Source organism: Phaseolus vulgaris, chromosome 3, assembly GCF_051622355.1.
Source record: "Phaseolus vulgaris cultivar YP4 chromosome 3, ASM5162235v1, whole genome shotgun sequence".
NCBI lineage: Eukaryota > Viridiplantae > Streptophyta > Magnoliopsida > Fabales > Fabaceae > Phaseolus > Phaseolus vulgaris.
Genome location: NC_143500.1, coordinates 27203535 through 27225571, shown reverse-complemented (window position 1 = coordinate 27225571; position 22037 = coordinate 27203535). Strand labels below are relative to the sequence as shown.

The 22037-nt window shown below is 33.6% G+C and overlaps 3 protein-coding genes across 3 annotated transcripts; 2 read left to right on the top strand and 1 right to left on the bottom strand.

Annotated features, from left to right (window-relative positions):
* Window positions 1-1268: 1268 nt before the first annotated feature.
* LOC137806917 (ISWI chromatin-remodeling complex ATPase CHR11) lies at window positions 1269-10437 on the top strand. Its single transcript, XM_068607304.2, has 25 exons — window positions 1269-1667; window positions 1916-2044; window positions 2155-2258; window positions 2469-2572; window positions 2980-3077; window positions 3203-3382; window positions 3476-3697; window positions 4959-5093; window positions 5180-5462; window positions 5565-5638; window positions 5728-5948; window positions 6051-6138; window positions 6574-6667; window positions 6749-6937; window positions 7364-7395; window positions 7507-7583; window positions 7677-7766; window positions 7848-7917; window positions 8010-8064; window positions 8725-8783; window positions 8883-9048; window positions 9315-9493; window positions 9617-9835; window positions 9917-10012; window positions 10112-10437. The coding sequence occupies exons 1-25, from the start codon at window positions 1467-1469 to the stop codon at window positions 10127-10129; spliced, it is 3183 nt and encodes a 1060-aa protein (XP_068463405.1). The 5' UTR covers window positions 1269-1466; the 3' UTR covers window positions 10130-10437.
* Window positions 10438-14851: 4414 nt separating this feature from the next.
* LOC137839406 (receptor-like cytoplasmic kinase 185) lies at window positions 14852-16956 on the bottom strand. Its single transcript, XM_068648523.2, has 5 exons — window positions 16908-16956; window positions 16169-16335; window positions 15895-16084; window positions 15413-15804; window positions 14852-15335 (listed from the first exon to the last, which is right to left on the bottom strand). Exons 1-5 carry the CDS (start codon window positions 16954-16956, stop codon window positions 15036-15038), a joined length of 1098 nt encoding a protein of 365 aa, XP_068504624.2. The 3' UTR covers window positions 14852-15035.
* A 3947-nt stretch (window positions 16957-20903) lies between these two features.
* Window positions 20904-21389, top strand: LOC137839405 (uncharacterized). Its single transcript, XM_068648522.1, has 2 exons — window positions 20904-20990; window positions 21105-21389. Exons 1-2 carry the CDS (start codon window positions 20904-20906, stop codon window positions 21387-21389), a joined length of 372 nt encoding a protein of 123 aa, XP_068504623.1.
* Window positions 21390-22037: the final 648 nt, after the last annotated feature.

Genomic DNA, 22037 nt, shown 5'->3' with positions numbered 1-22037 from the left:
CTATTCTTTATTGTTAAGAAAGCAAATTAATGAGTGAATAATATTGATAATCTGGTTGTAAATGCTAAATACTAGAGTACTGATTTAATTAGTTAGATAGTATGAAATATTTTCAAATTTTAAACAAATATAATATCATAATTTTATGCCACCAAAAGTTGAATTAAAATGATATCATAGTAAAATTTTAACATTAAAAGTAAATATAAAACTTTAAATTACGTATACAATTATAATTATGTTAAATTAATAAAATATAATAATATCCATTACAATAACAAGTTTACTTATACACGATAGATTAACATAAATATAAAATTATACAAAAGTAAGATATAAAAAATGTAAATCTATATAAACAACTAAATTATATATGTTATTAAAAGTAATATATAGTTGATGTCAATTTGTAAATTCTATCAAACATATTTTTTACTTTAAAAACATTTTCAATTAAATTAAAAAATAAAAAACTTAACTTCTGGTATTACCAGTTTAAATCAATTTTGTACGTTATTTTTTTATGGTTCTTCATCAGTTAATTTATCCTCACAAATCTTAAAACTACCCATACTTATATGATGAACAACACAGGCACGTTAGAAGAATAACATATTTATTACCATAAAAAAATATATTCATGTAAAGGAAAGTGTTTTTCTTTTATTTGTCCCTAATAATAAATTGATGAGTTTGGCCAAAAAAATTGTCTTGTTAAGTAAATAAGCCTAGAATATTGAGAGTCGGCAACATTTGGAAGTAAAATATAAAATTCAGATAATTGTAAAGTATGTTTTAAACTCTAATATTATAAAAAATACATTTTTATGTGATTTTAGCATTTATATTGTAAAAAATATACAAGTATAAACATTTTCTATTTTACATATATTATTTCTGTTATTATGAAACAATTAAACCATAAACCTAACTTATTCTTTTAACTTATCATAAAAAACAACATGATTAAAATATACAAAAGAAAGCATATATAAAACTAAAAATTGAAAGAAAGTCATGGGTTTTTAGAAGTAGGAGAACTAAACTAGGGAAAAAGTAAAAAAAATCATATCACATATAAAAATAAAAAAGGAAAAATATAATTTAATGTGTAAGTTATATCAACAGACAATTCTGAACAGAAGAAAATCAGAATATAGTTTTTAAGTTGGGCTGAGAAAAGCCCAGAAAGAAAAAAAGGTGTGGCCCATCAAACCAGCCCAAGTACATGAGTGCAAGCGGGAAAATTACGTTTCCGGGATCCCATTATTGGCGCGAAATATTCGGTTGGCTTCCACTTTCTTGGAGCCGCAGATCCCACTATTGAAATCTGACGGTCACAATAACCTTGATCACCCAACCCATAATTTTTCTCATTGCGCTTTAAAATAAGTATTGGCTCGCGCTCGTTTTCTCTCTCTTCTCATAACACTCCTCCCGAAACCCTTGATCTAAAAAAAGTACCAATGGGGAGGCCGTCCAAGGCTCAGGTTTCTAACAACTCAACCTCCGATGAAGAGGAGGAGGACGTCGCCGCCGCTGAAAACCACCAGATCGAAGATGATGATGAGGAGCTTGAAGCTGTGGCGCAATCCGCTAGCTCTGACGAGGACGAGGATGATAATTCCCCTGACGAAGCCGTCGATGACGACGAAGACAATAAGCAGGTAATTCTTAATCCTCTTCTCTGCATTTTCATCTCTGGGGTTCTCTGATTTCGTCTTTTGTTCTGCATTTTCGTCTTTTTTTCTAGACTAGGTTTATTCATTGGCTTTTTCGTATCTTATCCGTTTGCTACTAGTTTGGATTTCGCTTCCTGAGCTGCATTTTGTTGTTTTTGTTTGCTGTGGGGATTTTGTCTCTTTCACGAAGTGTCTGTCCCTTGAAGTGCTTTTTTACTGTTTGGTGGTTTTAGGATGAGAGTACTGTTGATCCTGAAGTTGGCAAGCGTGAGAAGGCCAGGTTGAAAGAAATGCAACAGTTGAAGAAACAGAAGGTTCAGGAGATATTGGACGCTCAAAACTCTACCATTGATGCTGATATGGTTTGTATTGATTGTTCACTGTAAACTACCGGGGATGTTATTTATTTTAATTTTTTATGTTAACTTGTTTTTAAGTAAACTATTGTCATATACTGTCATGTTTGATGCAGAATAATAAAGGAAAAGGCCGATTGAAGTTTCTCCTCCAGCAAACTGAACTGTTTGCCCATTTTGCTAAGGGTGATCAATCTTCTCAAAAGAAAGCAAAAGGAAGGTATTTTCTGCTGTCCTGAATATGTTGTAATTTAATTGAGGAATTGTATTTTATGCCTTGAAATGTTTTTAAATTTTGAAAAATGTTACTAAGTGACAGCAAATAATCACAGGTGGACAAACAATAAGTAGTTGTGAATTGTGGTTTATCTGATGCTGACTTTATGCATTTAAATTAACTTACACTACATTAAATCACTGTCTATTTTAGGGGTCGCCATGCATCAAAGGTCACCGAAGAAGAGGAAGATGAAGAATACCTGAAAGGGGAAGAAGATGGTCTATCCAACACCCGGCTGGTGTCTCAACCTTCATGTAAGCATTCTTTACTTGACCTGCCTACTTGCATGGGCACATCATTCTAATCTAGTGGGAAGAACATTGGATTCCAGCTTTCTGTCATAAATAGGATGCATTGGTTGGCAAAAGAAATTATGCCCGTTCTTTTTTGCTAGTTGTTGAAGGCTTAGTTTCTGGTTAGCTGGTTTTTATATGTTCTAAATCTAACACAGCTTACATACAAACTATTTTTTTTTAAACTTTTGTGTTTTTTCTTCCATTTAATTAGATTCTTGTGTATGTCTATCTAGTATGATGATGTACTGCCCCTGATTTTTACATTTTGGGTTTTGTTTATGTAGCTTGTTGATTTTTTGTATTCATATCTAATGTTCTTGAAGTTTTTGTTCACTTGAATTTGACATGGCTTGTTTGTTCAACAGGTATCCAAGGGAAGATGAGGGATTACCAACTTGCTGGGCTAAACTGGCTGATACGATTGTATGAGAATGGCATAAATGGAATTCTAGCAGATGAAATGGTAGGTGGCAGATGCTTGTCTCAGATAAATCTCATTTAAATGACTGCCTTGTGATGTGTACTTTGATGAAATGAATAGATTTATTAAAAGCTATGATGAAATATAAATAAATATATTGTTTGCAGGGGCTTGGAAAAACCTTGCAAACTATATCTTTGTTAGGCTACTTACATGAGTTCAGAGGAATAAAAGGCCCTCATATGGTAGTTGCTCCAAAATCTACTCTTGGAAATTGGATGAATGAAATTCGTCGCTTCTGTCCTGTTTTACGTGCTATAAAGTTCCTTGGCAACCCTGATGAAAGGGTGAGACTAGCTTTGCTGGACCAAATTATCTGCTTAAAATTACGGTCAATGTTTGCTTCTGACACTTCTGTTTAATGGTTTAAATAATTGCAGAAGCACATAAGAGAAGAGTTACTCGTTGCTGGTAAGTTTGATGTGTGTGTTACAAGTTTTGAAATGGTAATCAAGGAGAAGTCTGCTTTACGGCGATTTAGTTGGCGCTACATTATTATTGATGAGGCACATCGAATCAAGAACGAGAACTCTCTCCTGTCAAAAACAATGAGGCTATACAACACAAACTATCGTCTCCTCATTACTGGCACACCATTACAGGTAGATGAAAATAATGTTGGATGAGTAGATATTCTAGGTTAGATAGGATTAGGAATGAATGCTTTAGAGATAACAGCTGGAACAGCACCCTTTGGTAGAAAAGATTGTTCAAAATTGCCTTGGGTTGATTCAACATGTGTGGAAAAGATCTGCAGGAGCCCTATTAAGGAAAGTAGATCAGATGGAGGATAGCCTAATCACTGTAGGAAGAGATAGACTGGAAAAAAAAACTAGAAGCATAGCCATTAAGAACAGTCTAGCATAATTTATGACAGTATAACGTCGTTTGAGCCATGTTGCCAATGCTAAAGGAATGTGATACGCTTTTTTGTTATCTTTATTATTGTTATAGCATTTTGTATTTAACGTATTGATCTCTTAGAATAGAAATGTCATGATACCAATTCTTTCATACGATTGAATTAAGTACTATCTCGTACGTATGAGGCTAACAAGTCCTCAAATGAAAGATTTTTCTATCTGTTTTCTAATAGATGGTGGGTTGAGTTGTTTAGTTTCTGATTTGTCAGTCTTTTATTTACTTCAATATTTTTGGTTGGATGGAAAGAACTGAATTTTCTCCCAATATATATTTTTGTTATTTCTTCTTCCTTTTTTTAGATATCAGACCCTTATTTTGTGAAACAATATTTTTTGTAAGAATATGCAAAAATTGTATCTACTGCTGCTTAGTATTTGGTCTATTGGCAAATTTTGAAAAGAAAGGTTGTGTACCTCATGTGCATTTGTATTTTTTTGATCTATGTTCATACTATGGTTGTGTAAATAGAAGAGTTGAGTAAATTATAACTTAGTTAAATTGGTAGACTTTTTATTCCTATTTTGTGTTATTTTAATGCTTTGTCTTTCAACCCACACACTGGCCTTCGTTGGATAAACTTTTCCAAAAGGATTTACATGAGAAAAAAAAAAAAAAGAAAACATGAAGTAATTCATCAGCTAAAATTAGCTTATGTGTAAGTTAATTTTTGGAAACTCTCTCATACGCTCTAAATTCTTTTTTTCAATAAAATGTGTGCATAAGTAAATTTTAGTTAAGGGAAGATTCATTTCATTTTTTATTTATTTTAGAAGTCCTTTTGAAGAAGTTTGACCAAACAGATCCTTTATATCTTTTAAAAATTAGTTTTGAGGTCTGGGTTATTTTGAAATCTGAATCCTAATTCTCTTTCACTGGTTGCAGTTAATGATGTGAATTTACTTGAGTAATTAATGCGGTTCATTTCTTTTGATGTGGCAGAATAATCTTCATGAACTCTGGGCTCTTCTCAACTTTCTTTTACCTGAAATATTTAGTTCTGCTGAAACTTTTGATGAATGGTTTCAAATCTCTGGTGAAAATGACGAACAAGAAGTTGTTCAACAACTACACAAGGTAAGCCTTTAATCTTCTATCTTTAAGGGGCTATTGTTATAGCATGGTAAATAATAATGATGTGTTATTTTCTGTGTATAATTAAGGTCCTCCGTCCATTTCTCCTTCGAAGGTTGAAGTCAGATGTTGAAAAAGGGCTGCCACCAAAAAAAGAAACCATTCTCAAGGTAGGCATGTCACAAATGCAGAAACAGTATTATAAGGCATTACTGCAGAAGGATCTGGAGGTTGTTAATTCAGGTGGAGAACGGAAACGTCTCCTAAATATTGCGATGCAACTACGAAAATGTTGTAATCACCCGTATCTCTTTCAAGGTGCTGAACCTGGTCCTCCCTTTACAACTGGAGACCATCTCATTACAAATGCTGGTAAGCATTGTTTGCATTAAGAGTACTTTAAAGCCCTTTCTGGCTGATCTATTAGATCTGAGATAATGTCACTTTTCTTTACAAGTAATATTTTATTGGCAGGTAAAATGGTTCTTCTGGATAAGTTACTTCCTAAACTAAAAGAGCGTGATTCTAGGGTCCTTATATTTTCACAGGTCAGTTCTTTGTAAGAAAAAGATTGTTGCAACTTCTTGCTATGACTGTTACTTCATTCAACCTGGTGTATTTGTTCCATTTTCTCCAGATGACTAGGCTGCTAGACATACTTGAAGATTATCTTATTTTTCGAGGATACCAATATTGTCGCATAGATGGTAATACTGGTGGAGAGGATCGGGATGCTTCCATTGAGAACTTCAACAAACCAGGAAGTGAAAAATTTGTTTTCTTGTTGTCTACTCGGGCAGGAGGCCTTGGCATTAATCTTGCTACTGCTGATGTTGTCATTCTTTATGACAGTGACTGGTGAGTATTCTAATTAATTGTGTCAGCAGCAGCCTTTTCATTTGGATTGGTACCATTAGTTCAAGACTAAATGTTTATTGAGAATTGGTGGTTTTATAACAGGAACCCACAAGTTGATCTGCAAGCTCAGGATCGTGCTCATAGGATTGGCCAAAAGAAAGAAGTTCAAGTTTTCCGATTTTGCACTGAGGTTTTCAATTTTTTACTTTATTATCCTGTTTATCAATAGTTAAATTTTTATCTTGAAATCACTGATACTAACACTAGATACAGAAACAAGATGTCACTTGGCTTCTAAAAAATGTTACTTTCTTGCTCTTATGTCACTTCTTCAAGGGATAAAATTAATATATTTCAGCATAAATTAGAAATGCTAAATTAGAATAAAGACACCATGTTTCATAACTAAGCAATTCTAGATACAATAAAATACTAGCAATCCTTGTGTAATCTTGTATTGGCAGAAACTAATTATAAAAATATGTCGCCTAGAAATTATTGAAGATATTCAAAATGTGTTTGGCGCTCTGGTATAACAGCCATTTTAGTTTTAAAGTGCTTCATGGTTTTTACTATCTATCTATCTATCAATTTCTCATTCTTATATCATGGGAATTGCATGCAGTATACAATAGAGGAAAAAGTCATTGAAAGAGCTTACAAAAAGCTTGCACTTGATGCTCTGGTGATTCAGCAAGGCCGATTAGCTGAGCAGAAAAGTAAGGGTTTTCTAGAATTGTTTTATTTTGTTCCAAGATTTATGGATTATATAATGTGGTACAATCTGTTTATGTGTGCAGCTGTAAATAAAGATGAGTTGCTTCAAATGGTTAAATTTGGTGCTGAAATGGTTTTTAGTTCCAAGGACAGTACTATTACAGATGAAGATATTGACAGAATTATTGCGAAAGGAGAGGAAGCAACAGCTGAGCTTGATGCTAAGATGAAAAAATTTACAGAAGATGCTATCAAATTTAAGATGGATGACAGTATGTAACCTTTGTACCCATCAAATTTAAGATTGATAATGTTTAAGATATATATCTTTTTAATTCCTGTTTGCCCATAGGTTTAATGCTTTGTTCTGCACCTTTGTACCCATCATTTAGGCAAGAAAATAAATGCTTTGCGGCATTTTCATTGTGTGGTTCATCCCTTTGAAATGTTATCCTTGTGATGAAATAGTTAACTAATGAAACATGTTCCTTCCTTGTTTTGTATGTTAGTTTTTTTGTTGTAGATACATAAAAGCTACAAGTCAATTTGTATACACTCTTTTCTTTTAGTGAGGCTTCTTTGTTATTAGAATGTGCATACACACGAAAGTTCTTTTTGACTCCTGTTTAGCCATTTAATGTCTCTTTTTAAACTTTATGAAGTTTGAAGTTATTAATGTTTATATTTTCATTTTGTAGCTGCTGAGTTGTATGATTTTGATGATGAGAAGGTAAGTTGACATTTTATCTTTGCTCAATATGAACCATGTCTTTTGCATCGCTTGCCTTTCTCTTGTGTATTTTTAACCAACCTCTGGATGTACTTTTTTCTTTAAATGAAGGATGAAAACAAATTTGATTTTAAAAAAATTGTGAGTGAAAACTGGGTGGAGCCACCAAGAAGAGAACGGAAACGCAAGTAAGTATTGCTCTTCATTCTGTATATTTAGTTATAGAATTTTTGTTGTCACTCTGATTTATAATTGTATTTATCTGGGGGGTATGACTTTAGTTATTCAGAGTCCGACTATTTCAAGCAAACAATGCGTCAAGGTGCTCCAACTAAACCTAAAGAGCCACGCATTCCTAGGATGCCTCAATTGTAAGCTTCTCACAAAAGCCTTTCCTATATTCTTTAGACATAGTGCATTTATTTGAACTGGCTCAATTCTGTTTCCTTCAGGCATGATTTCCAGTTTTTCAACACACAAAGGCTTAGTGAGCTGTATGAAAAGGAAGTTCGCTACCTCATGGTGTGTAACCTAACCTTACTGATTAAACAATTTTAGGTTTAGCTCATTCAACTTGTGCATAACTGGTGCTTATATTGCTTAAAAAAATTCAGCAAACACATCAGAAGAATCAGTTGAAAGACTCCATAGATGTTGATGAACCAGAAGGTATGGAATTACTGAACAGAATGTTGTCTCCTCCCTTATTATGATCTGTGTATAAGTAATTAGGTAGGTACATTACATTCTGTCTCAGGACAGAGGGTAACAAGAGTATTTACTTGGAAGAAAACGGGAATGAAAGTAATTGAGAATGATTTTTGGGAAAGGAGAATTCAAATTTGTAGCATTTGTGAACTGAAAATTATTTGTGGAGAGAATTCTGTTTCTGTGTCATTCAACATTAACAGAAGCATTACGATGCTAGCACTCTGATTCATAGGTTTTATCGATAGGAACTATTGCTGAACTTTTAATATCAATTTTGGAATTTCAGTAGATTAAAGGTTTTGGGTGAAGCTGCAGTTTCTTTTTGGTATGTTTAGAACATGTTTTTGTCTTAAAATCTTAATAGATAACATGGTGTGCAAAATTAGTTTATAATAGTATCAAAAAGATAGATGAAATATGTTTCTAGGAGGCTCATGTGTAATTGTTTATCAGCCTAAAATAAAATGGTTGTTTACATTAAATTTGTATGGCGTCCATGGGAAAAGTTTAATTGTAATTTTTAAATCTAGAGGGGAGAATATAATTTAAGAATCCCTAGGATGTAAACGCAATTTAACCCTTATCACTTCAATGATGCCATGCATGTTAAATTTTTAGAGGTTGGAGATCCATTAACTGCTGAAGAATTAGAAGAGAAGGAACAGTTGCTCGAAGAGGTGAGGAAATTTGCTTTATAATTTATAAACTAGGATTGATACAATTCTATTTATTTATATATATATATATATTTTGATTTTGGTATTCTGTGAACAAAGGGATTTTCATCATGGAGCCGGAAGGATTTTAATGCTTTCATTAGGGCCTGTGAGAAGTATGGCCGAAATGATATAAAAAGTATTGCTTCTGAGATGGAAGGAAAAACTCAGGAGGAGGTCGAAAGATATGCAAAAGTCTTCAAAGAAAGATACAAGGAGTTAAATGGTGAGTTTATCCAATACGACAGTGTAATCTATTATAGAACATTATAAAAGCTAAAAAGTACTCAGCAGAATCTAGTGGGAATTATAAGTGAAAGTTACACTGAAGTTTATTTCTGAATGGCTACGGGTTTGTAATGTGGGCTGTACGGTTTCCCACTAAAATATCAAGTGTCTGATGTGTTAATTTGCCAAATGAGGCTTGAATTTAGTTTTCCCCATTAAAATGTCAAGGGTCTGTCTGATGTGTTATTTACCTGTTGTATGCAGATTATGATAGAATTATTAAAAACATCGAAAGAGGGGAGGCGAGAATATCTCGGAAAGATGAAATCATGAAAGCTATTGGGAAGAAGTTGGACCGCTATAAGAATCCTTGGCTAGAATTGAAGATACAATATGGACAGAACAAAGGGAAGTTATACAACGAAGAATGTGATCGATTCATGGTACAATGTTTTTTTGCTTTCTCCCCCAAATTTGTTTCTTTCGTTTTTTTGGTGATATCCTTATTTAATCTGGTATTCTCCTAACATAATATTGCGTTATCTGACGCTACATTAAATTTTCAGATATGCATGATTCACAAACTTGGCTATGGTAATTGGGATGAGTTGAAGGCAGCTTTTCGTATGTCTCCCTTATTTCGTTTTGATTGGTTTGTCAAGTCTCGCACAACACAGGAACTTACAAGGAGGTGTGACACCCTCATTCGGCTGGTAGAGAAGGAAAATCAAGAGTATGATGAGAGGGAGAGGCAAGCTCGTAAAGAGAAGAAACTCGCGGCCAAGGTTTATATTTTGAACTTATTCGAGTTATACATAACTTACGTTTATCTCAACTGTTGTAACCAAGTTTGACGAACGTTGCAGAGCATGACCCCGTCGAAGCGTTCCATGCCTAGACAGACCGAGAGTCCCTCTTTGAAGAAGCGGAAGCAGTTAACCATGGATGACTATTTAAGCTCGGTATATTTCTTTCTATTTCATGCGTTTTATATTTCATCATCTTAATTAGGCTGAAGTCATTGCGATTTTCCAGAAGCTGACTCTATGGTATTGTTGCAGGGGAAGAAGAAAAAATAAATGGCTGTATGCCCCATATTTTACTTTGGGTAAAGGGACGGATATAGATGATGTGGCGATTTTGATGTGGCCTAGTTTGACATTTCAGGTGATTGCCTGGTGTGACTTCCTAATACAAGTGCTGCTGTCCTCTCCTTATTTTGTAAATTTACTAACACAACCGATAGATTAGATGCCCGTTTTATTTTATTGCACCCAATTTAGCATACCAGTCCTGAACTTGAAATTACTTTAGTTGTACCTTATGCTTTTGTTTCAATAACTAGTCTACTAGATTTGGAAATCGATATTGCTTTAGTTATAATCCACTTAAGTTTGCTGTCTCCCTTTACCATTTGTGACAAAATATGAATAGATGTAACGTTTGTAATTATTTCACAATCCTAGTTAGTAATCGAGTTTCAATCTCGTGTTATATAATTTTGGGATTCTTTTTCGCGGGTATAATAAATCAGTCAGTTCCCAGCAAATTAAAGATTGAATTTTTAATATATTTGTAATTATATTTGGTGCTGATATTTAAACTGGTATTTATTAACATCAAAGTTGTTTTTATTAATATTAAAATTATTATTTTGTTGTCAAATTATTGTTTTAGGCAATAGATTTTTTTTTAATAATAAGTTTGGTGATATTTTTCTCTTAATTATAAACCCAAGTTTGAATTATTAACGATTTAGATTATTATAAAGGAGCTAGTTTTCATCGTGTCAATAACTGTAAGTCCTGTAGTTCTTGCGTTTTGAAGGAGCTCTGCAATCAGTAACACGGGGTCCTAATCTTTCCAGCCACGGTGTACAGTTGGTAAATGATAAGCTGGAGGATGAAGGAACTTTCGACTCTTCCCTTGCTTGTGGATTTAAAATTTCACACTTTCTAATATATTCATATAATTTTAAATTATTTCATTTTTAAATATTTTATTCAAATAAACGACTTAAATAAATATTGCAGTTTTTTGTTTTTTAATCTACTTTTTTTATAATATAAAAACTAAAATCAAAATTTTAAATTATTAAAGTAATTATGATAAAAACCATCATATTAATATGTATATAATGATTGACATATGTTAATATATTTAAAATAATAATGGTAAATCATAATATTAATATGTATACCAAATAGAACTATTAAATGAAAATTATATAAATGGTTTGTATGTGGCGGTTGACAATGTACAATCCAAAATCCTACAATAGAAGTGAAAGAACTGAATGAGAGATTTTTAATTAGCTGTGATCAGTTCAAATTTGCACCCATAATGATTTAAAAGACTAGGTTTATTGTACACCACTTGGTCATTCGTTCTCCATACTTTAGAGCACGGTGGCCGCGGAGAGAAAGGGGGCGACAAAGAGAAGGAGCTATGAATGGAGAAGAAGTTTGCACTAGGAAAGGCAGTGGAAGTGGATTGTGAACCGTGTGAGACCAACTATATATGAGAAGAAAATGTGATGGTCCTAGTAGTTCAATTATAAATGAAGACTTTGAAGAGAATATTCAACCAAAAGTGGAAATTGATGAGGAAGGCTATCCAGGATGACCACTAGATAAGTCATTATTGATTAATTATGAAGATCATGTGACGAGATAATTATGTGATGGTTTGCTAAGTAATGAATATTAATTGAGTGTTTTATGTATGTCTTTGTTGATGGTATTTATTAATTATTGTAGAATCGTGGTGAGCTTAAGGTCGTTTCTCATGGGAAAAAGATGAATAAGTTAGGAGCACCACATGAGCGCATACAAGTTGCAGTAGACATGTCTGACTTAGGTGGTCTCGTTCATGTAAGTTATGAGAATTTAGACAGAGGATTGTTTTGTGCATTTGTAGAGAGGTGACATGCAGAGACAGACACATTTCATTTACCTATTGGGGAGATGACCATCACTCTTGATGATATGTCAAATTTGTTGCATATGTCCATTGTTGGTTAATTTTATACGCACCAGACCTTAGATGCAGATGGGGCGAATGATTTGTTAGTCCCTACGGGTTGACCATGGAGTTGTATATGAAGAGACACAACACTGTCAGGTCTCATGTGTGCCTCAGTTGATTGAGTGATGTGTACGAGGACACATGCTCAAGGAGATTGTAGATTGTAGCTGCCAGAGCTTATTTGCTTCACCTTATTGATTGCACTATCTTCACCAACCAGAGTGCTACTTCGGTGAGTGTGATATACCTGAGGTTTTATGTTGATCTGAGGCTGACTGAGGGGATGTGCTTGGGCAGCAACTACGTTAACCCACATGTATGATAAACTAGTTGATTGTAGCTATGCAAAGACTAGGCAACTAGCTGGTTATGCGACTTTGTTGCACAATTGGATTTATGAGCATTTCTCGTCTATAGACATGAGATGTGTGGTAGAGGAACCCCGTTGTAGGATGTATAAACCAGGGAAAGTTACTTCAGTTGTAGTTGTGCGGTTGCAGCTAGATACAATCACACTACCTTGCATTCGGTTTTCCCTATACGATGAGCACAGGAAAGAATGTCCATTTGAGTGGATATCCTTATTCTTTGGTTATTTGAGGCTTGGAAGTTGGAGACAATTTCACTTTCCAGAACTTTGCAGTATGGATATGTGCAGATGATACACCCATCTGTAGTTAAAGATGACAATCTCACTACAAATGAAGTGGACCAATGATGGTTACATTTCAATGATTATGGACGTAACACCTTATCCTGACACTTGCGTTCAATAGTATATGGAGTGGTTTTGATCGATATCACATCCATATGTCATTGACATGCCTGAGGATGACTGTCTTGTACTCATACCCTTAGAAGCACCTACCCATGGACCAGTTGCAACGCATCCTCAGGAGACAAATCCTGCTCTGGTATGCATGAACCATTAATAATTGTTTCATTTGTGTTGATTTCTATCTAATATTATGACAATCATGGTTGTAGGGTATTTGTCGTACAACCACATAGACATTGCAACCATTACTTAAGAATGATGATTTGGTGGGGGCAGAAAGGAATACAAGCAACCTTGATGTTAGCATGAGGAGCGACGAATGATAGAGCTGTGTATGTCAAGAGGCATTCACATAGGAATGATTGATACATATACTGTATTAGGACAACTGTTTGTTGTAATATTTTGATCCGTGAACGATCTTGCTTGAACTATGACTGTTTGAACTTGAACTATGATTTAATTTTGTTTGAATGTCATTAGGTTTTAATTTTCATTTTTTTTATATTCTTTAAATTGGTTTAGGGTTTTAAATTTTTTCCATTCAAAGTACCAAAATCATGACACTGTGAAATGTATACTCCTTTTTATGAAATTTGTATCCTTCCGGATACGTAAATTTGAAATGATTAGAATAGCTTCTGGATATGAAAATTGGATATGAAAATGCAGGACCATAGTAATGGCTTCCGGATAATGACATCCATAGGCAAAGCATCAACTTCTAGATATCCACATCTGAATACTGACATCCAGTGTTATGGTTGTGACTTCCTGATATGCAAATCCTGAAGCATGAACATTAGTTTGGGATTTTCAAATCCGTAGACAAAGTTGTGTGTATTTGTAAAACTTATAAATGAATGTATTAGAAATCTTATAATTAGAAATCCTAAAACATAAAAAAATAAGTATCTATTACAAATCTTATAATTACAAGCATGTATTATTATAATGTCGTCTAATGGATATTATTTGTGTAAATATTTGTATCCAGCTAGTGTAGTATGATGACCAAGATTGGACCGTGCTGCCCACAATATATTTGTCGGTGGAATTGGACAACCAACTTCCAGCTTCACCTATAAAAGTTATAAATATAAGTTACATAAATTTTGAGTTATCAATATCACTGAGTTTTTAGTTATGACATACCTGGACAAAATGATTCTCATGCACGTACCCAATTGCAATTATTTGATGGTGAGTCAAATTACTTGGTGTTTGGATTCTCAAAGGAAAAATAGTGGATGATTATATCAAAGACAATGAGACAAAAATCACATTATAACGATTAGCAATAACATATCCCATGCAGTGTACCTAAGAGTAATGACTTTGGTCCACCACCACACCAACTTACTACACCACCACCATTTCCACTCAAAACACTCCACCAGAGTAAAACACCTCCTCTATAGCTTTTTTTTGAAAACAAAGATGACAAGGGTACTTTGATATTTTAAATTTTATGTTGGGTACACATTAGAATTGATCATGGAATTAGCCTTTTTAATTTTGAGAAAAAAAAATAAAGAGAGAAGGAGAGTCCAATAGGAGAATAGAAAACATGTATATTTCTTATACCCCATCTTTTTATTGTATTAGATTGTTGTTGGACTCTTAAGATATTTTTTTTTAAAATTTTTTTTATCATAATTTCCACCAGCTTGACAAATTCTTAGTAAACCCAGTTCAATTTTGTCTGGTATTAAAAATTTACAACTTTTTTTAACTCAACCTGACTCAGAATTACTTGTGACAACTCTACAATTTTTCCTTATCAACTCCTAATTATGAGGATAGAATGCCTATTGTCCATGATTGTTTGTTACTATTCTCTCTTCAAGTTGTGTTAGAATCTTTATGATGAATAAGGGAAACAATATACATATAGAACCAACAGTTTCTGTAAAAGCCGAAACAACAAGGGCTCGAACATACACCAGAGATTGTACAAATACAATGTCACAACAATGACACATTGAGGCAAAAATTAGACGGTCGTGTACAGTTGTGTTAAATTGACATTCTATATTATGATTGCATTTAAACGGTCCCATTTTGTTTCTCTATGTCTTTACTTAATCATAAATCCCCTACTAAAAATCCAGCAGATAAATGAATTGCTGTTTAGGTGTGTTTAGTCCCATCTGTAGCATTCAAGCTACTTCAATTTCTCACCCCTTTCTTCCTCTACAGGTTGTGTTTTCACTCCAGGATTCACGTTTCTTTTCTAGTTTATTCAACCAAGTTCCCTTTCTGCCTCGGTGAGACTCATTTGGGTCGTAATACTGTGATTCCAGGTACGTTAGAGCACTAACCACATCCCGTATCACAGGCCTTCTATCAGCATCTTCATGCAAACACATAGCAGCAACAGAAATTGCCTGATGAAGCCCTTCCATTGGAAAATACCCCTTAAGTAGAGGGTCGACCAATCTATGGAACTGGTTACGGTCCTTGAAAATAGGTTCCGCCTTCCAAAACACCAGCAAGACAATTTTAGATCAGATATTACAATACATGAGACGAGATCATAAGGTGAAGAACTTACCCACATAACAAGATTACGCATACCAGGTGAACGAGTCTTGTCAAAGACCTTGCGCCCCGAAATGAGTTCGAGGAGGACCACTCCAAAACCGTAGACATCACATTTCGGAGTTAGGTGACCAGTCACCATATATTCTGGGGCACAGTAACCATATGTTCCCACCTCTCGCGTAGAAACATGACTGCTATCACCAAGGGGACCAAATTTTGCCACCCCAAAATCAGACAACATGGCATGATAACCCTCGCCCAAGAGGATGTTCGATGCTTTGAACTCTCTAAATATCACTGATTGGTCTGCGCAAACATGCAAATACTCCAATCCCTTTGCTGCACCATTTGCTATCTTCATCCTTGTTTTCCAATCAAGGGGTTCCTTGTCAAGAGGAACATCTGCACAAAGACAATCATCAATAATCAAACCTTAATTAATTAATTACATGGAAAAATAGAAAGAATATGCCTGAAATATACATATCTAACCGTATAAATGATCCTCCAAAGACCCCAATGGCATATACTCGTAAACAAGTACCCGCTGATCACGTTCGGAACAGCAACCAATCAATGTCACCAGATTTGGGTGATGTAGGAGAGACAGCATCTCAACCTCAGCAAAAAATTCTTGGTCTCCTTGTTCACTACTTCTGTCAAGCAGTTTCACAGCAATTTCCTGTAATGCAATTCATGGATGGATGAGAGATGGTAACACAGAGCATATATTGATACTCTTCCAATCCAAAATCTTAGTTCTTACTTGGCCGTTCCTAAGTTGACCTTTGTACACACGCCCAAAGCCCCCTCGACCTAACAAAAATTTTGACCTAAAATCCTTTGTAGCAGATGCAAGCTCTCTGAATGTAAATACTTTTGCACTTTTACTGGCTGTTGAACCACTCCCAGTCTCCGATCTTCTTCTTCCATCTGAATAAATAACAACGTATAAGTAGGCCCAAATAAACAGAAAATTATAGATGCTGAAGAAATTCGAGAATTGAAAGCTTGTAGACAAGCTGTGCCATTATGTTGATGCTGCAAAAAATTATGCAGCCAGAAGGTGTGAAATGCATTAACAATAATCTTTTAAAAAGAAAACTAAAACAAGGGTTTAATATTGCAAATTGCATACTGTACCACAATCAGTTAAAGTGTGATTTAAGTAGTTTAATTACCTTGGGTGGATTGTAAAGTACTTAGTTCATCTCAACAAACTTAACATTTAACTTGGACGTGCCATAAAGATTGTCTAGAGTGAGAAAGAAAGACAGTGAGCAAAACATTTAAGTTGTGTTATTCTTGTTTCTTGTGCCTCAATATCCAAATTCAAGAACCTTGATATATAAGACGAAAGAAAGAAATAGTTTCCAAGAAAAGCATGGTCGAGAAAAAGATAAAAAACTCAAATCAGGAAATTAAAGGCCACCCTGAAAGCAAACTGGGAAGCAAATAGAAAAAAAAATCAGTTTATGGAAGAAAGATAGGAACTTTGCTGTGACCTGTGTTAGAGCCAACAACTGTAACTGGAGTGTCCCCAGATTCCCCCATGTTGAATAATTCCTTAGCATAAGAGAGAACACAACTCATGTCAAAATGTAAGAAACCAATACCAATCACAACAAATCACACTGTGTCGTAACAAACTCTCACACTTTCACCAATCTCTCACTCTATCTTCCTTTCACACTCTCAAGAAGATCTTTAACGCACAAGAGAAGGGAAAGATCGAGACTAAGAAACTGAAAACTAAGTATAAAATGCAATGTAATGATCGTATATATAGATCGACTGTGTCTGTGTGCTGCTAAGTGGAAGTATGGTGGAAGAGGTTCGCAATTTATTATCATATTCCCCCAAGTTTAAGTGAGAGTTAATACTATATATTACAACTTTTTTTCTTAGACATTTAAATTGTACAATTTCAGTCTTCTAGCTTTGTAATTTTAATATAATTATATTTATTAATTATCATTAGTATATATATATATATATTAATTTATTAATATATAAATTAATAAATGTATGCTATAATAATATTTAATATTGTTAAATATCAATTAATAAGTTAATAAATATACTACTACTACTTAATCCATATGTATATATTCATAATATTTAAATTGATATTAATAATTGCTATATATTTATTGGGTATTAAAACTTAATGATACATATACTTAGTTTTGTTGGCATCTAACAAAATTATGTAAAGATTATAGTTATTTAATTCTATAAACTAATTTATAATTAATTTTTTTTATAAAAAATCAAATTACAAATTTACAAAATTATAAAGAAAAAAAAATCATTTAAGCTTTAGTATTATAAATATTATAATTGATATTTTGTTTTTATAAGCAAATAAATAAATTAAAATGGATATTTTAGAGGTGTCCCAACCTTATACACATATAAAAAATGTCTCATCACCAAACTTACAATCCAAAACCATTATAAAAAACATAAAATCATGGAAAAGTCTAAGCTTTAGGACACATAATATATAAACGTAATTACATGACATAATAAATCCTACATGCAAAAAATTAGCTACACACAGCATAACATTTGAAAGAATTAACATATTTCAAAGTTCTTCTCAAAACATAGACACAATCTAGAACAAATAGTATCGAAAAATATACTTTAAACTTAATTTAACTTGTGCGTTTAAATGAATATGATATATTATATTGAAAAGTAGATTTTAAGCCTAACTTAATATCATAAAGTCAGTTTTGTAAAGTGAAATTTACCGTCACTTATACATATATATTATGAAATGTCCTAATCTTTAATTGATGTGAGATCTCCGACAAATAGTGCATAGACTCTCCAAAATCAACCAAGAATTGAGAAAAAAATGAATTTTTAATAATGTCTCAACAATTTTTCTTTTGTAAACTAAGTCTTATTCATAATAAACTAATATAAAAAATGTTTGAATTGTAAAAAGGAAATATGAGTTTATAAAATCTTGATTATTTTCTTATTATTCTTAATTTATGGTATTAAAAGAGTAAAATTTTAGTTTAACTTAACATTACCAAATTACTTCATGAAAATGAAAAAAATAAATAAATATGAGTATTTAAAGTATTCAAACTTTTATAAAAAGTATTTAATGTGGAATATCCATTTATATTTTAAACTCATTTTATCTCTAATGAATGTGTACATAATCTCGAACTAATCTCTACATTTTAGCTTCCAATATTTTTCACAATATTTTATATTTCTATAGTCTTATATCGCTTATGAGTCGAGGTTAACAGTAAATGAAATACACACCATTTTTTTAACTTCTTGAGGTGTCTTTTTAAAGATAAATATGCGACGGAACTCCGAATTTCAAAGCAGACAATATATCAAATGTGATGATTGACCCTATGGATGCTATTTTAATAGACTTGAGATCAGAACATTGACATTATCTATGAGAATCAAAATGAGTTTCCAAAGACGAACCTTCATTCCCATAAATACGCTCACTAATCTCTCTCACATTACTTAGGAGTCGAAATCAATGACAATTTAAATATATTTTCCTCTCTTAACCCTTCGATACGCCTTTTAAGAACAAAAACACGATGAAACTCTGGAGTAGACAATACCTTAAATGCAATGATTGACTTAGTGATATACCTCAAAACACTTCATAACAAGATCAATATGCTTTTTTGTTTATTTATTTAGTGGAAAATTTATTTCAATAGAAATATTTTAAATTTTTTTCATTTTTGTTTAAAAAAAAATTAATACAGGAATGTAATTTGGTTGTATTCACTCACAAGCTGGTCAACTTAACAAAACCAAATTGCATTCTATGGAGTTGGGTTAAAATGGTTTGAATTTTATTTAGTTGGTCCAATTAAAATTGGGAGGGTAACATATTCATATTCATGAAGTAAAAACTTAATTCAACCATTTTAGAAAAAAAACTATTCTAACAATTTTATTAATTTTTAATTTTATATTTTACATGTGAGTATATTTAGATATGTATTAAGAGTATTGTTGTTTACTTTTTAACTCTATTCGATATGTAGGGAAAGAAGAGGACAATGTTCTAATGTAGATTATAGTAGGGAGGTTCGAAGCTTTAATAAGTTTTTTGAAGAAACTAGGTTGGTTGATATCCTGTTAGTTGGTAGAAAATTCACTTGGTATAAATCGAATAGGAATGTTAAAAGCAAGATAGATAGAATTGTAGTTTCTCTTGATTGGTTAGTAAAATGGTCAGGTTGCAAGCAATATGCTTTAAGTAGATCGGTGTCGGATCATTGTGCCTTGATTTTAAAGGTTACCAGTACTGATTCGGGCCCAAAATCGTTTAGAAGTCTTGACATCTGGCAGAAAGATGGTAGGTTTAGAGATTTTATTAAATGCCAGTGGAACAACTATGAAATTTTGGACAGTGGGTTGTTTGTTATGAAAGAAAAGTTGAAAAGACTTAAATCTAACGTCAAGAAATGGAATAAAGAAGTATTTGAAAATGTGAATGATCTTGGTGAGTGTCTAGAAAGGAGGCTGTAGAAGCTTGATGGGAAAGACGATGAAAGCGCTTTAAGTGACGAAGGACGTGAGGAGAGAAAGGCTATTTTAGTTGAATTGAGTAGGATTAGATTTAAGAAAGAGGCTTCAATAATGCAAAAAGCTAGGATTAATTGGTTAAGGCAGGGGGATTCAAATACAAAGTTCTACCATTTAATGACTAAGTGGAGAAGGTCTCTTAGTGGACTTAATGGCCTTAGGTTAAATGGCCAGTGGTGTGAGGACTCGACTATTATTAAAGAGAGGGTGAAAGAGTTCTTTAGGGATATGTTTAGAGATGAATAACAAGTACACCTCAGGTTGGATAATGTGTCCTTTAAAACTATTTCAGGTGCAGATAATGCCTCACTGGTGGGCATAATATCAGAGGAAGAGATCAAGGAGGCGATTTGGAATTGTGACAGTAGTAAGAGCCCAGGGCCGGACGAGTTTAATTTTGGTTTTTAAAATTTTGTTGGGAGAAGTTAAAAGGCGATATAATAGGTGCAGTAAAAAAAATTGAGGAAGGGGGAGGTGGCCAAAGGGGGCAAATGCTTCATTTATTACTTTAGTTCCAAAGTGCGAGAATCCACAACAACTAAATGAGTTCATACCTATTTCTTTGGTTGGAAGTATGCATAAGATTGTAACTAATTTTGTCCACAAGGTTGAAAAAGGTTCTGAATAAGGTTATTGATCAAAGGCAGTGAACTTTTCTTGAAGGAAGGGGCCTTTTAGATAGTGTGTGGGTGGCTAATAAGTCGATTGAGGATATAAGGAGAAAGAAGGAAAGTTTTGTTTATTTCAAAGTAGATTATGGAAAAGCATATGGCTCTGTAAGGTGGGATTTTTTTTATTATATGTTAGGAACATTAGGTTTTTGTAAAAAGTGGATTGGTTGGATTAAAAATTGCTTAGAAACGTCTTCGGTTTTGGTCTTGGTGAATAGCAACCCACCGGCTATGTTTATCCCAGAGAAGAGTTTGAGACAAGGTGATCCTTTGGCACCATTTATCTTTCTCATTGTGGCGGAGGGTTTGGCAGGTGTTGTAAGATAGGCGGAGGAGAAAGGGCCTGTTAGATAACATTGAGATTGGTGAAAGGAAAACCATGGTGAGTATGTTGCAAATGATACGTTATTTTTCAGTAAAGCGAATTTGTAGAGTGTGTTGGCAGTTAAGGCTACTCTGATGTGTTTTGAGCTTGCTTCTGGACTTAAAGTTAATTATTCTAAAAGTAAAGTAGGATGGAAGGGTATTAGCTCTGATAAACTTTCGAGGTTTGCATCTGTCCTTAATTGTGATGTCATGAAAGTTCCTTTCACTTATCTAGGTATGAAAGTAGGAGGAAATCATAAGAGATTGGGTTTCTGGGAAGTGGTGCTTGAAAAGATTGGGGAAGTGGAAAGGAAATTTTTTGTCAATGGCAGAGAGAATCTGCTTGATTAAATAAGTGCTTACGTCTATCCCCTTGTTCTATATCTCTTGTTTTCATATGCCTGTGTCGGCCACGAAGGAACTGGAAAAAAATGATGAAAAGGTTATTGTGGGGTTGGGGCTCAGAAGGGCGGAAAATAGCCTGGGTGTCATGGGATAGGTTATGTGCTACTAGAGAAGATGGTGAGCTTGGGGTAAGAGATCTCAAATTATTTAATATTGTGTTACTTAGTAAATGGATATGGCGTCTCAAAACAGATATAAATGGCTTATGGAAAGAAATCTTGGAGTCTAAGTACAGAGGGTGGAGGGAGTTAAAAAGTACGATCATAAATAATAAGGATTCACTTTGATGGAGAGATCTAAAAAGCATATGGAATTCAGAGGGGTGGGGGAGTGAGTTTGAAGATAAAGTCGATTGGGTGATTGGGGATGGGAAGGAAATTAGGTTTTGGAAGGATATGTGGGTTGATAATTAAGCATTAATGTTTAAATACCCAATACTATATTCGGTTGCTGCAAATCATGGTAGTACTTTGTTACATGCAAGAAGGTGGAACAATGGTAAGTGGGAGTGGAAGTTAGGGTGGAAGAGAAATTTGTTTGTGTGGGAAAAGAATCAGGTCATTCAGTTGTTGCTTCTTGATACAAACCAAGCCA